This window comes from Ursus americanus, chromosome 33 (genome assembly GCF_024610735.1).
Source record: "Ursus americanus isolate L20-20 chromosome 33, mUrsAme1.1.p, whole genome shotgun sequence".
In the NCBI taxonomy this organism is placed as follows: Eukaryota; Metazoa; Chordata; class Mammalia; order Carnivora; family Ursidae; genus Ursus; species Ursus americanus.
In genome coordinates, this window is record NC_142159.1 from 14,044,033 (window position 1) to 14,058,019 (window position 13,987).

Genomic DNA, 13,987 nt, shown 5'->3' on the forward strand with positions numbered 1-13,987 from the left:
CTCTGTCAAATAAATAAATAAAATCTTAAAAAAAAAAGGTTTTCTGAGCACAATAACACACACACACACACACACACACACACATACACACAACACACAAAAAAGACAATATTGATGAATTCGATTGGCAGGAACCAAAACCAAAAGCCCTTTATTTAACAATAGTTTATAGAGCTTATAATGTGTCAGACAAAATGTACTTTATGTATATTAACTCACTAAATCCTTACTAATTTATGAGGCAAGCACTATTATCATCTCTGTATTACAGGTGCAGAAGCAGAGGCACAGAGAGGGTAAATGACTCTCTTAAGGTCACACAGCCAGGAAGTGGTTGAACTGAGATTCAAAATTAGACAGTCTGACCACAGATTCACCACTACACTATTCTGCCCGTCAACACGTTATCAGAAACACAATGTGAAAAGACAAAACACAAGTAAGAGTATTGAGAACTTACAAACAACTCTAATACCTAAAGAAAACTGAATGGGAAAAAACAGACAAAGGATAAGAACAGTCCATTCACAGAAAAAGCAAACCCAAATATGTACAGTAAACACAGGAGAAAGCTTTCAACCTTATCAATCAAAAATAGCAACGAGAATCACAGGTGGTGGGGTGTCTACTGGAAGGACAACTTTGGAGAGCCTGGACAGTATCTAGTTAAGCTGAAAAGGGCCACACCTTACCGGCCAGAAATTTCACCGCCAGGCACAGTGTCTCAACTCAAATGCATACAAAAAGTGCATTAAAAAAAAAAAAAGATTTCATTTATTTGAGAGAGAGAGTGTGCAAGCACGAGTAGGGGGGAGGGGTACAGGGAGAGAGAGAAGCAGACTCCCGGCTGAATAGGGAGCCAACCCAGGGCTCGATCTCAGGACCTGGGGATCATGACCTGAGCCAAAGGCAGACGCTTAACCAACTGAGCCACCCAAGCGCCCCCAAAGAGTCATGTTTTTGAGGCAGCCTGGCTCTGGACTCCGTGGTCTAACTAGCATACTCTACAAAAGTTAAAGTGAATGATACGGAACTACATGCATTGTTTTGGGAAGAAGGAAGTAATACAGTAGGATATATTTTACATAAGTTTAAAAACGTGCAGAACGATACTACGTGCCGTTTACGGATGCACGAACAGAGCAGACGAATGAAAACATCATGGTAAGGACACAAAGCAAGGTCAGAATGGGCGCTACATCCGGGAAGAAGGGGAGGAGACTGAAATCCGCGGGCGGTACAAAGAGGGCATCACGTCCACCTGGAATGTTTTACGTTCATCCATTCGGTAATTATTTATTAGGGTCTGCTGTGTTCCAGGGACCGTTCTAGGCACAGGAAATACCACAGTGAGCAAACCAAACAAGAACTCCCGCTTTCTAATGGGATGGGATGGACAGACCATACACTAAACAAGTAACGGACATGGTAGTTTTAAAAATGTAAAGATAGGAGGAAAATATGGTAAAATGTTAAGATCTAACAAACTTGAGCAGTGGGTGCCCTGCCCTTGGAGAACTCGCACTCCATTAGGAACATCAGCTCCTAGTAGTCCAACTGTTGTATTAGGGAGTTGGGCTTGTACCATGGTGGAAGCTTGTACAAAGTGCTGTGGCGGGGACCTGGATGAGGAGGGCTGGGGAAGGCTTCATGGAGGAGGTAGCATTTCAGCTGGTCTTAGGTATTTTATTAAGTGCACAGGAGAGAGATGGCATGCCTGGCAGAGGAAACAGGCTGTGCAAAGGCCCGGGCGTGCAGAGGTGCACGCATGGCACAGCTGTTGAAGGGGTCATACTGGGAAGGACCTTGGTTTTACAGGTGTGCTATTTCCCCCAAGCTGTGGGCTCCCGTGATGTCTGGGTGAACCTAACGCATGGTAGGAGTCCCGCTGACTGCCATGGGGGCCGTGCCCTATGTCCTTCCCCTTCCAGGTGGGCCGGCAGCCCCGCCTGCCAAAAGTGAAAAAGAAGTGGCTCTTCCCAGCTTCCTGCAGCTTCTTCTTCCTGTTCTCTGTGGTGATGACTGGCTGCTTCCTGTGGCAATACCACCTCCCCAAGCTGAAGACCAGTGAGTACACCAGCATCCTTGAGTTGCTCCCCACCCCCGTGGGTCCTGTGGGCTGGGGCGGCCGCTCCTGATCTGCAGGTGTGGGGCAAGACCACAGGATCTAGACTCAGAAGCTCTGGTCTTCATTTGGCTGTGTATCTTTGGGCCAGTTGTGTGACCTCTCTGTGTCTTGATGCTCTCGTGGCTCCCAATGCCACTGGGGTGTCCTTAAACTACCTAGCTGTAAAACTCAGCATCCCCCAATATGTGCAAATGGAATTTCTCTTGCCTGGTCTTCAGCCCTCATGGTAGGATCTCCAGAACCTACCCCCCTTTAAAGATCCTCCCCCAGCTATATCTAAGACCCTGCGAGGAAAAATGAGGTGTCCAAGAAATGGGCAGACCCTGCCATTTCTTGGAACCTCTCCAGCAGGGGCTGGTCAAGGCTTGGCAAATGAGCCACCACTGCTGGTAACGTCTCCCAGGCCTTCTGTTGCTACAGCAATCCCTCTGACCTCCAACCTCCTGGGATCTTGGCTCATCCAGAATCCCAGCTCTCTGCTAAAGCTGGGGAGAGTGTCTTGCTCCATTCCTCTCCTGTTATAGATGTCCAAGGCTCAGTGAGGTGGCCTGGGCTCCCAAAGTCCCATAGAGATATTCTGCAGAACTGGCACCTTTTATTTTCTTGCTGACTTTTTCCTCTCCCACCCCAACCCATTCTTTCTAGGGTAAATCCCTTTATCAGGGACTTCTTAGCCCCTCAAGCAAACAGTCCCCAAGTAGGTGGGTCAGCCTGTCCTCTAGGGCCATGCTTCTCAAACTGTCAAACTACCAATCCAAAGCAGACCAGTATTACTATAAATAGATACAAATGAAATTAAATGAAAAAAAGAGAAATTAAATGAAAAAAAAAAGGCTATAAAATAGAAGCCCAAGTTTTAAGATTCAACACAAAATTACTCCATCAAGCTGCTTATAGAAGTTTCTAAATGCGTGCTCTTAAAATGTTCTCCTTAATTTGTCACAAATGGGAAACGAACAGTTCGTGGACCTTCTTGGGTCTGCTGAGCACGGTGATCTAATCCTCGCCCTCGTGTGCGCACCACCTGAGAGGCTGTCAGGAATGAGGCCGCCCTGGCTCCAGCCCATATCGACTGAATCAAATCTGCATTTTTTAAAAAGTAGGCTCCGTATCCAGCGTGGGGCCCAACATGGGGCTTGAACTCACCATCCTGAGATCAAGACCTGAGCTGAGATCATGAGTTGGACGCTTAACAGAATGAGCCAGCCAGACGCCTCTCAAATCTGCATTTTAAAATTCCTGGGTGACTTTTTGTGCGTGTGCCCACTAATGCAGGGCTGGAGGCACCCGCCCTACCGGAGTCCCAGACTGAGCAAAGCTTAGGCTTTGGCTGAGCCCTCCCTACTCTAATTATTAAACCTATGTCAGGGAGTTGCTGAGAGATCTTCCGTAAGGTTTGTAATTTTTCTGTTTGGGACCTTATCAGTTATCGAATGCTGAGTTATAAACCACCCCCAAATCTACTGACTTCAAACAAAGTGATTTATTCCTTCTCATGATTCTGTGGGCTTGCTGACAGTTCTGCTGCTGGTCTAACCTGGGCTCTTTCAATGCAGGGGGCAAGCCTCCTGAGCAAGTCTCTGCTCGCGCACACTCGCTCTCAAGGCCGCTATTCCAGGCTTATCCACGAGGGGGCAGTGGTCCCAGGGAGCGAACGATTAAGGCTTAATTTTGGAAGGTGCTCAGTCAATTCGTCCTGACAAAGTCAGCCAGATTCAAGAGGTGGGAGGAGCTGGAAGAATTTAAGGCCATCATGAGCCTCCCACAGAGTGGCTTCTCTCCGTTCTGGGTAGTCTCAGGAGGCAGTGGGAGGATTCAAGAAGGGTGTGGCTCCTCTGGGGGCTTACACCCTCACTACTCTACACTGTTCTTCGAGGATGAGGGGGAGGTCTAGGGCCGCTGCGATCTCTCAGCCTGAATCCTGTCCTGCCAAGGCCCACGGCTTCTCCCCCGAGGTTCCCAGGAAGCCATACACCTGGACCAAAGCAGAATGGGACTTAAAGCTGATATCCCAGACATACCACTCTGGTGACAGAGGCACTGTCCCTTATGGGTTAAGCCTGAAGCCTAAGTGGGGCCCAAGTCTACTTCTCCACCCAAATATAGAATCAGAACTAGAGAAGCAGAGACAGACAGACATGGCTGAGCCTGCCCCAAGGAGCTGGAACTTTCCTAAGTCAGCTGACTACACGGAAGCCGGTCAAGCAAGAGGCAAGGGCTGCCAACTGGGAACCGTGGCCCGACTGGCATTTTGAAGACCAAGACTCATGTGGCCGGCGTGGGACTGTCCCTTCTCCCAGGCAGACTCTGCCTTTTGCCCCTTGCTGCCCATGGCGGGTGGCTGTGTCCTGTTATTTTCTGGGGAGGCTGTTGCCAGCTGGGAGGGCTGGCCCCGAGGCATAGCTCCGGCCTTTGCTGTCACCTTCCCATCTCTTCTAGGATGACCCCTAGACTCCTATCCTGATCTCTGTCCCCCACTACTCTACATGTGATATTCCCTCTAGGTTCCCTGGGACCAGAGGCAACCTCTGCCCCTGTGAAGATGTGTCCCCGGCACCCGGAGCCTGTGCCCCTGGCCCACCCCCTCCCTGTGTTGAAGGAGGCCTTGGAAAAGGTCAGTGATGATCCAAGAGGGACCTGGGTGTGTAGGCTAGGCCTGGGTGAGGAAGGGGAGGGGACATTCTGGGCACTAGCAGTGGTATTCATTCATTCATTCATTCATTCATTCATTCATTCATTCAGCATGCAATTCTTGAGCGCCTACTGTGTGCTAAGCACCAGGCAGACGGCAGGAAGAAGATACTGTCCTGCTCTAAAGATGTTACTAGTCTGGAAGTGACAGAATAGTGAAGACAAATAACATCCATAACTCAGGGGTATGAGTGAGGGTAGGGAAAGTTTAGGGAGCTATGGGGTACAGAGAATTGGTTCTGGGGTCAGGCAAGGCTTCTGAAGGGAGTGGTGTCTACACTGAGATGTGAACAAGTAGGAGATACCCAGATGATATGCATTTATGCAGTAAGGGAGCATGGAGGAGCGAAGCGTGTGCTCTGGAGACAGGGACCAGCATGTGCATGGGTCCAGGGACAGCAGAGTGAGGGCAAGGCACACAAAGAGAGCTATGGGGAAATTCAGGCCAGTGGGGGCAGAGGTGGGGAAGAGAGAAAGGGGGTGGATGGGGAAGGAGGACAGAGCCCCTACCCCAGAGGCCGGTGCGATATTAAACACACAGGCCCTACAACAGAACTGTTAGCACCGCACGATGGCCAACACTAGAGGGGGCTGTCAGCTGGCGCTGGGCTGTGCCAGCCCGACCCCCACCCCCACCCCCACCCCGGGTCACTCACCTCCAGAGACACACAGACAAATGAAACATGACCGGAAGTCTACGAGCAGCAGCACAGCGCAGGGATGGGAAACTGTCGTCCGGGACAGTGGAAGGGACTGACGTCCACACGAGAGAAGGCAGGGGCCAGCGCAGAGACACCATCACTGTCTGCAAATAGGTGAAAAGTTTAGTGAAGGAGAAGGAGCTAAGGGCGCTATGGGGCTCCAGGGTCCTAGCCGTGAAAATGAAACAAAGCAGCAGTGACAGCCAGGCTGCCCTCTAGTGCGCACCCAGTGTATGGTGGCTGCTTTCTGTGAATGGCTTGCGAGTCTGCGTCTGCAGAGGGGGACACTGAGGCACACAGGGGCACAGCTGGTGCTGGGGCGGGAACCACAGGTGGACAGAGCTCGATTCCCCATCTGCGAAGTCACTCGGCAAGGCGGTCTGGCCGTGAATTAGGAGTGAGGGCTGGAGTTTGCCTGGGCTTCTAATCCTGACTCCACGAACCATTAGCCGCTTGGGCAAGTCACTTGGGATCTCATGGATTCACTTTTCTCATCTGTAAAATAGGGAGTAGTGAGCACTGACTTGTTATGAGGATTAAGTGAGACAATGCGTGAAAATCACTTTATATGGTGCCTGGCACATGCCAAATGTCCAACAGATATAGGGGTTCTCACGGGTACTGCATTTCATTATTGAAAACAATGTCTTTTCAATCAATGTTCAAAGAGGGCCTATGGGCCCTCTATCATGATTTCTCCAACATTAGGGGGCCAGACCGGGTCCCCTGGAGGTGTTCTAGGGCATCAGACAAGCATTCAACTAGACCAGTAGTTTAATCCCTCCCTCTTTTTACATTTTGCCAAATAAATGTTTCTTTGAACAAAAATCTTATGCCCTACACAGAAAACACATTTAGTGGAGCTGCTCTGGTTGCAAGTGGGTGGGGGTCTCATCCCAGGGGGTCTGAGAACCGGAGGTCTGGAGGCTCTAGCAACAGTGGGGAAAGAAGGGAGGGGAGCCAGGCCAGGGTGCTGGGTGCAGGGGGTGTTGTGGGAGCGGGCCAGGCATGCGGAATGAGCGGAGGGCGTCTTCGTGCCTGCACTCTCAGCCTCTTGCTCTCCTCCTCCAAGGTGGGCAGGATCCTGCGTCAGGCACTGTCTGCCCCAGGCCTGGCTGCCATGTCTGCAGTTGTCATCCACAATGACACCGTGCTCTGGACTGGGAACTTCGGGAGGAAGAATGGCTCAGACCCGGCCTCTGGGCCCCCCAATGAATATACCATGTACCGGTCAGCTGAGTGACCTCCAGTGTCCTGTGGAGGGGGGCAGGGATGGGAGGACCAGGGAGACCCAGGAGGTAGGGGGACTTAAGAGAATCATGACTGGCGTCCAACCTGCCAGGGCCCTTTATTAAGTCCTGACAATTTTATAGATGAGGAGACTGAGGTCCGGAGAGGACCAGAGAGTGCCCAACATCACACCACAGGGATAAAAGGTCAGGAAGGAATCCCTTCTGGAGAGCCTTTAGCCCCAAACCTCCCTACCTAGAAAATGTTCCCTGTGTCCCATCCCCCCACCCTTCTGTCTGCCACAAAGGGACTATAACCAATTCCTGGCCCTTGTCCCAGGTCCCTGTCAGTTGGCAGCAGTGGTCCCGATGGAAGAAACGTAGGACCTTCTGCTGCACATCCAGAGTCCCCCCTCCTAGGTGCTACCTGTGGGACCCTTAAAGCTGACCACGCAAAGTGAGTGTGCTCACTCCCAGAGATACCGTGAAGATGCCAGAGGTTCCCCTCACACTGCACCTGCTTTGTGCCAGGCAGGGGGCCAACAATTGTATTTGCTATCACTTACTGAACACATATTACTACCTCTTTGCCCAGTATGTTGCCCAATCTCATTCAATCTTTTCTCCAACCTGTGAAATGGACAATGAAACTGAATCTCAGAAAGGTCTAGTACTTGCCCAAGACCACTTGGCCAGTGTGAGGCAGAGGTATGATCCCATCCCATTCTGTCTCAGAATGGGAAGGGCCTGGCGTGGGGACGGGTGCTCAGGAGTGCCCACCCAGCACTGCGGTATGTTCTCAAACATCCCTATGGCAGTTTTACAGAAGCTGGTGAATTTCCATCTGAGACACTGGGTAAGGATGGACTTCGTGCTTTCCTAGAACACTAGAAAGTTGGGGCGTGGGGGTGCAGAGCAGAGGGGGGTTGTGGGCCAACTGCATGTCCTCTGCACCCCTGTGACCTTAACACTGTCCAGGATCTCCAGCATCTCCAAGATCTTTCCCGTCCTCATGCTGTACCGGCTGTGGGAGGAGGGCATTGTGGCCTCCCTAGACGACCCTCTGGAGCGGTATGCCAGCGCCTTCACCATTAACGACCCGCTGGGCATGGCATCGGCTCCTGAACAGAGCCTGATGGACGGGCTGGAGGAGGCGGGCCCAGCCCCAAGGCCTTCGCCGGTCACCCTCCGAAGGATGGCCAGCCAGCTCTCAGGTGAGCAGCTCTGAACTTGTCAAGCCCAATCCAAACCATTTCAGCCGCGGAAACTGAGCAGGTTCTCATCCAGCCTGGCCGTACCACCCATCCCCCGAGCACCCATCCCTGTGCCAGGCCTGGAAAATGGCAACACCAAAATATTTATAAATGGGAGAACGGCTAAATAAACTAGGACAGGGCTATATAATCAGATAAGATACAGCCCCAGAAAAAAGGGTAACAATGTTCTTTATGTACTGGAGATGGAATCAGATACGATGTTAATTTAAGTGGGTAAGAAAGCTCAAACAGCATATGTTATGTGCTAGCATATGAATGGATAAAATAATATACACACCATAGTGCATATGGGTGTGTGAATGTCTATATGTAAGAAAGTATAACATACATATTACATAACACACTTACATAAATTATATGAATACACACATACCTGCCATTTCATCATTTCAAAAGGCCTGAGGTCTCAGTCGATGGCCATGGCCGGTTATCACTTCCGAGCCCAGATGGTGCACCCAAGACTCAGCGAGAGGAGGGAGCCTCCCAAAGTAGCTCAGGCAGGACGGGATCAGTCTTCCTTTTTTTTTTTTTTTAAGATTTTATTTATTTATTTGAGAGAGCGTGCGCAAGCGTGCGCACGAGCGGGGGGCGGGGAAAGAGGGAGAGGGAGAAGCAGGCTCCCTGCTGAGTAGGGACCCCCCCCCATGCGGGACTCGATCCCAGGACCTTGAGATCGTGACCCGAGCCAAAGACAGACGCTTAACCGACTGAGCCGCCCAGGTGTCCCAGGATCCATCTTCTTGAGGGAGAGCGGGCCGGTGGTTAAGGGCATGAGCACTGAAATTCCAGCTCTGCCCTCTCCCAGCTGTGTGATCTTCGGCAAGTCATTTAACTCCTCTGAGCCCTATTTTTCTCCTCTGTACAATGACTGTGGTTTACATTATTACTGGGGATTAAATGAGCTAATGAGCATAAAACACTTAGCAGAGCACCTGGCACACGGCAGGTACTTGTCAATGTAGCTCTGGTTATCATAGCCAGGGTTAGACCTAGGTGTAGTGGGGCCTCATGTGGATAGAATTCTGGGGGCCCTCTTTAAGAATACATTATTAAAAACGCAAAATTAGACACAGGCCTTGGAAGGGGCCATGCAGGTGAGGAGCCTTGAAGTTTAGGCTCCTGTTAAATCCACCCCGGTTATAACTCTGACTCCAGGGCTCCCTCTAGGGGTGTGCTGTGGATTCTTCTTTATCCATACCCAGGGAACCCAGCACCCCGTGCTTGGTTAGTTTTAAAACATCCCGCATGTGTTCTCCTACAGTCCCATGGGGCCAGCTGAGCCAATGGCTGCCTGAATAACTGTTCTAGGCTCTCAATGTCTTTTATAATGGACTGTCACTATAATCTAGAGCTCTCTCCCATTCTTGGAGCTTTTCATCCCTTCTCCAAGTTAAGCCTTCCCACACCTCGCAGGGAAACCACTGCAGGTGCTTCAGCCCATTTAAAGCTGAGCAAGTAGAGGCTCAGAGGGTAAAGTATGTGGTTTGTGGCCGCACAGCAAGAAGTGTCAGAGTCAGGGGGCACCTGGGTGGCTTGGAGGTTAAGCGTCTGACTCTTGATTTCAGCTCAGGTCATGTGGGATTGAGCCCCATGTCGGGCTCTGTGCTGGGTGTGGAGCCTGCTTAAGATTCTCTCTCTCCTTTTTCCTCTGCCTTTCCTGCTCCTCTTAAAAAAAAAAAAAGTGCCAGAGTCAGAACTTAAACCCAGGACTCAAGACTCCATCTCCCAGTTGCACCCCTCCTAGGAGAGAGCCTGTGTCACCCAGTTGCTTAAGCCAAAAGCCTTTGAGTCACCCCTGATATCTCCAACCCCCACACCCTCCACATCTCCAGAAGCAAATCCTGTTGGCTCCCCACTCAAAATATATCCAGAATCCAGCCACTCCTCACCATCTCCACTGCCAGTACCCAAGTCTAAGACACCATCAATTAAACAGGCTTCCTTGCTTCTGCCACTGCCCCCCAAAAGTCTGTTTTCAACCAGCAGCCAGAGCAACCCTGATTAAATATATGTCAGATCACATCACTCCTCTGCTCAAAACCCCTGCAGAGGTCACATCCCACTCAGACAAAAAGCCAAGTCCTTCCAGCACCCTATGGCATATCCCTCTAGCTCTCACCTCCAAAGTCCTCCCCTTCTCACTCTTCCTCAGCCACACTGGCTGTTCCTCACTAGTCCTCAAACATGCCAAGGCATTCCTGCCCCAGGACCTCTGCACTAGCTCTTTCCTCTGTGGGAGACATTCTTTCCTGACACTGCTGCGTGGCTCTCCCTCTCACCTCCTCCAGCTCTCACCTGCTCAAGGGTCACCTTCTCTCTGAGGCCTTCCTCTGATCACCCTGGATAAAATAACAATCCCCCCCTCTCTTACAGGCAACTATTTTTCTCCACAGTATGAGTATTTATTTATTATCTGTCCCCTCCCTAGAATGGAAACCTCATGTGGGCAGGGACTTTATTTTCCTCACTACTTAACCCCTAGGTCCCAGAACAGTCCTTGAAACAAAAGGGGATGCTTGAAAACTACTGACTAGAAGGATGGAAAGAATCCCAGTCCTGTGACCCTTCCCATACTGGTCGCATCCAATAAGCAGAAAATTCCAAGTGGGCAGAGGAGCCAGTTCCACAAAACCTGTTTGGGGACTGACCTCAAGAAATTTGTGGAATCAAACTTCTATGGCGGATGATGACAATTATTTTTTTGAACAGTTACTATGACCAGGCCCCATGCTAAGCATTTTATCTCAACTAATCCTCACATGAGCCCAATGATATAGGAAATTACTTCCCTCATGTTACAGATGAGGGGACTGGGGCTCAGAGAGGTTAAGTGACTTGCCCAGTAAAACGCAGGCAGGATTAGAGTCCAGGCTAGACGACTTCTCCTCCCCCCCCTCCTCCTTCTCCTCCCCCTCCCTCCTCCTCTTCTTCTTCTTCCTCTTTCTCCTCCTCTTCTTTTTCCTCTTCCTCCTCCTCTTCTTTTTTTTTTTTTTTAAGTGATTTTGTGGTCCTTATCTCTCAATTCATGGAAGGTGGGGAGGGAGCGCACCCCGGGGCCCACTGTCCCACGCTCAGCTGGCTCAGCAGGTCTGACCACTGCTCCTCTCCAGGGCTGCCCAGAAGGCTCCGGTCCACTTCACTGCTGTGGAGGGGCAGCACCACGGAGGCCCTGAGCCTGCTCAAGGATGACGTGCTGGTGGCAGACCCGGGAACCAGGTGAGGAGTACGCCCCACCCACATCAGAAACCATCAGAGATGACACACCCCTCCTAGGAGAGAGCCTGTGTCACCCCGTCCTAGGTAGCTGGAGCCAGGGGAGACTTCAGGGATCCCTGAATGTATCCCCTATTCCACAACTGAGAGGACAGGCCCAGACAGGGGGCACAACCAGGCAGGGGAAGCTGGGCCCAGATCCAGTTCCGTGTGAACCTCGTGTTCTGTTGATCCATCAACTCAGCTTTTATCGAGCATCTACTCAACTGAGATGCAGCACCTAGCTATTGAGACACAGCAGGGAACAAATACAGCCAGGCTTCTCCTCATGTAAGGTGCATTTTTCTGAGTGAACAGTGGCCATTTTCATCAGTGAACAGATAAACGAGAGAAATACAGATTTTGCCAAGTGCCATAATGGAAATAAATGGGATGCTGATGAGACAGGGAGTGGACAGCCAGGGTGGCCATTGAACAGACCCCCACTCTAGGAGCAGTAGGACTTGGGATTGGGAGGGGTGAAATCCTGACTCCTATTTGTTATCCTTGAGCTACAAGCTCCCTGTCGTTTTTGCGCCACAATATTCCAAGACTCTAGTTTCCCATTTGATAAAAATAAATCACACTAAAGTGTAAAGGTCCAATTAGATTTGTTTTACCACTTTCCCAGGTACCCTGCTAAGTCCAACTCTTCCCCAAGCTGCTGTGTGCCCCAGGCAATTCTCTGCCCCTGTCTGGGGTTTAGTTTTCCCAGATGTAGGATATTGACTTGTATTCAATGACCTCTGGAGTCTCGGCTGGGTCTGTCCATCTGGGATGCAGTGAAGCCTGTTCCGCCCAGTCCAACGAAACTCTGGTGGCATTTCAGACCGTCTGAGCAGGCGGCGCGCGCTCCTTAGGGCCTGGAGATATTCCTCCAAGGCCACATCCCAGCTTCCACCCTTCCTCTTCCAGGTGCCATTACAGCACGTTGGCCTTCTCGCTTCTGGCCCATGTCCTGGCAGCGCACACCGCTCAGGGCGATTACCAACGCTGGATCTCGGAGAACGTGCTGGAGCCGCTGGGGATGGCGGACACCGGCTTCGAGCTCACGCCCCTCGTGCGTGCCCGCCTGGCGGCTGGCTTCTACGGCAGCGGGCGGCCCGCGCCGCTCTACGACCTGGGCTGGTACCGGCCGTCCGGCCAGATGTACTCCACGCCCGCCGACCTGGCCAAGCTGGCCATGGTGCTCCTGGGCAGCGGGCCCCAGCGGCTCCTGCGGCCCGACGCGGCCAAGACCCTGCTGACGCCGCTGCTGGCCTGCTCGGGCGCCTACTTCGCCAACGAGACGGGCACCCCGTGGGAGTTCCACGCGCAGCGGGGCTACCGCGTGGTGCGCAAGGACGGCGACCTGGACGGCTACGCCGCCACCTTCTCCCTGGTGCCGCCGCTGCGCCTGGGCCTCGTGCTGCTCCTGGCCGGGCCGCGGCCCGCCGGGCGCGACCTGGTGGCGCAGGCCTACGACGTGCTCCTGCCGGCCATGGAGACAGCCCTTCGCGAGGCGGAGCCCAGCCCCGCCCCGCCGCCCAGCGCGCGCCCCTTCGCCGGCTACTTCACCTTCGCCAACCAGACCTTCTATGAGGTGCGCCCCGGGCCGGCGGGCGAGCTGCGCCTGCGCCAGTTCGGGCCGCGCGTGGAGGCGCTAGTGCCCCCCGCCTTCCGCACGCTGGCGCTGCGCTACGTGCGCGGCCGCGTCTTCCAGCTGCACGTGGCCAGCGAGTTCCCGTGCGCGCTGCCGCTCGGCGACGCGTGGCTCTCCCTCGAGGCCCAGCACGGGCAGCTGGTCAACTTCTACCCCTTGGACGGCCACGGGCTGTCCCCCGGCTTCGACGTGCCGGGCCTTAACACCTACCGGGTGCTGAGGCTACAGCGCAAGCCCGTATTCAAGACCCAGTGACGCGGGGGCTGTGTCCGTCCTTCCGGAGTCAACCCCCTCTCTCGCCTCTGGGCTCTCTGATCTCGGTTTGGGTGGTGGAACTGCGGAGATGCTGGCAGAGCGGCATAGGCGTTGCCCCTCAAAGTGTGGTCTGCGGACCACAGCCGGGTTTTGAACTGTTTGTTATCCATGGGGTGGAAGAGTTAAGTACAGAGATTTAGAGTAAGCATTTAGAAACTTTCATAGCAAGTTGACAGAGTACTTTCTTAAAAAGATTTTATTTATTTATTAGAGAGAGAGAGAGCAGGGGGAGGGGCAGAAGGAGAGGGAGAATCCCAGGCAGACTCCATGCTAAGCCGGAGGGGAGGTGGGACTCGATCTGACGACCTGAGCCAAAATCAAGGGTGGGCTTCCTAACGGACTGAGCCACCGTGGTGCCCAGAGTACATTTGTGTCTGCTGAATATAAGACAAAATATGGGCTTGTATTTTGTCTTTTAAAAATCAACCCTACTGAGTTTTAATTCATATGATTTATATAAATTTATATAAAAAGAAATGCACACATTAGCCATGATTTTGACAAATATTTATGCCCACTATAATCAAGATACGGAAAATTCCCATTATCCCCCAAACTTCTTTTGCTGTCGGTCTCCTCCCCTGCACCAGCTCTTCTATTTTTATCACTATGGATTAGTTTTGCCTGTTGTAGAATTTCATGTAAATGGAATCATACAGTGTAGGCTTTGGTGTATGGCTTTTTCCTTCTGCTCAGCATGATGTTTTTAAGGTTCACCCATGTCTTTGTGTCTATCAGTAGTTTGTTCCTTT

The 13,987-nt window shown here is 51.9% G+C and overlaps 1 protein-coding gene across 1 annotated transcript; it reads left to right on the forward strand.

Annotated features, from left to right (window-relative positions):
• Window positions 1-1,961: 1,961 nt before the first annotated feature.
• LACTBL1 (lactamase beta like 1) lies at window positions 1,962-13,175 on the forward strand. The gene is made up of 6 exons (XM_045782247.1): window positions 1,962-2,067; window positions 4,633-4,742; window positions 6,593-6,750; window positions 7,728-7,963; window positions 11,137-11,242; window positions 12,194-13,175. Exons 1-6 carry the CDS (start codon window positions 2,019-2,021, stop codon window positions 13,173-13,175), a joined length of 1,641 nt encoding a protein of 546 aa, XP_045638203.1. The 5' UTR covers window positions 1,962-2,018.
• Window positions 13,176-13,987: the final 812 nt, after the last annotated feature.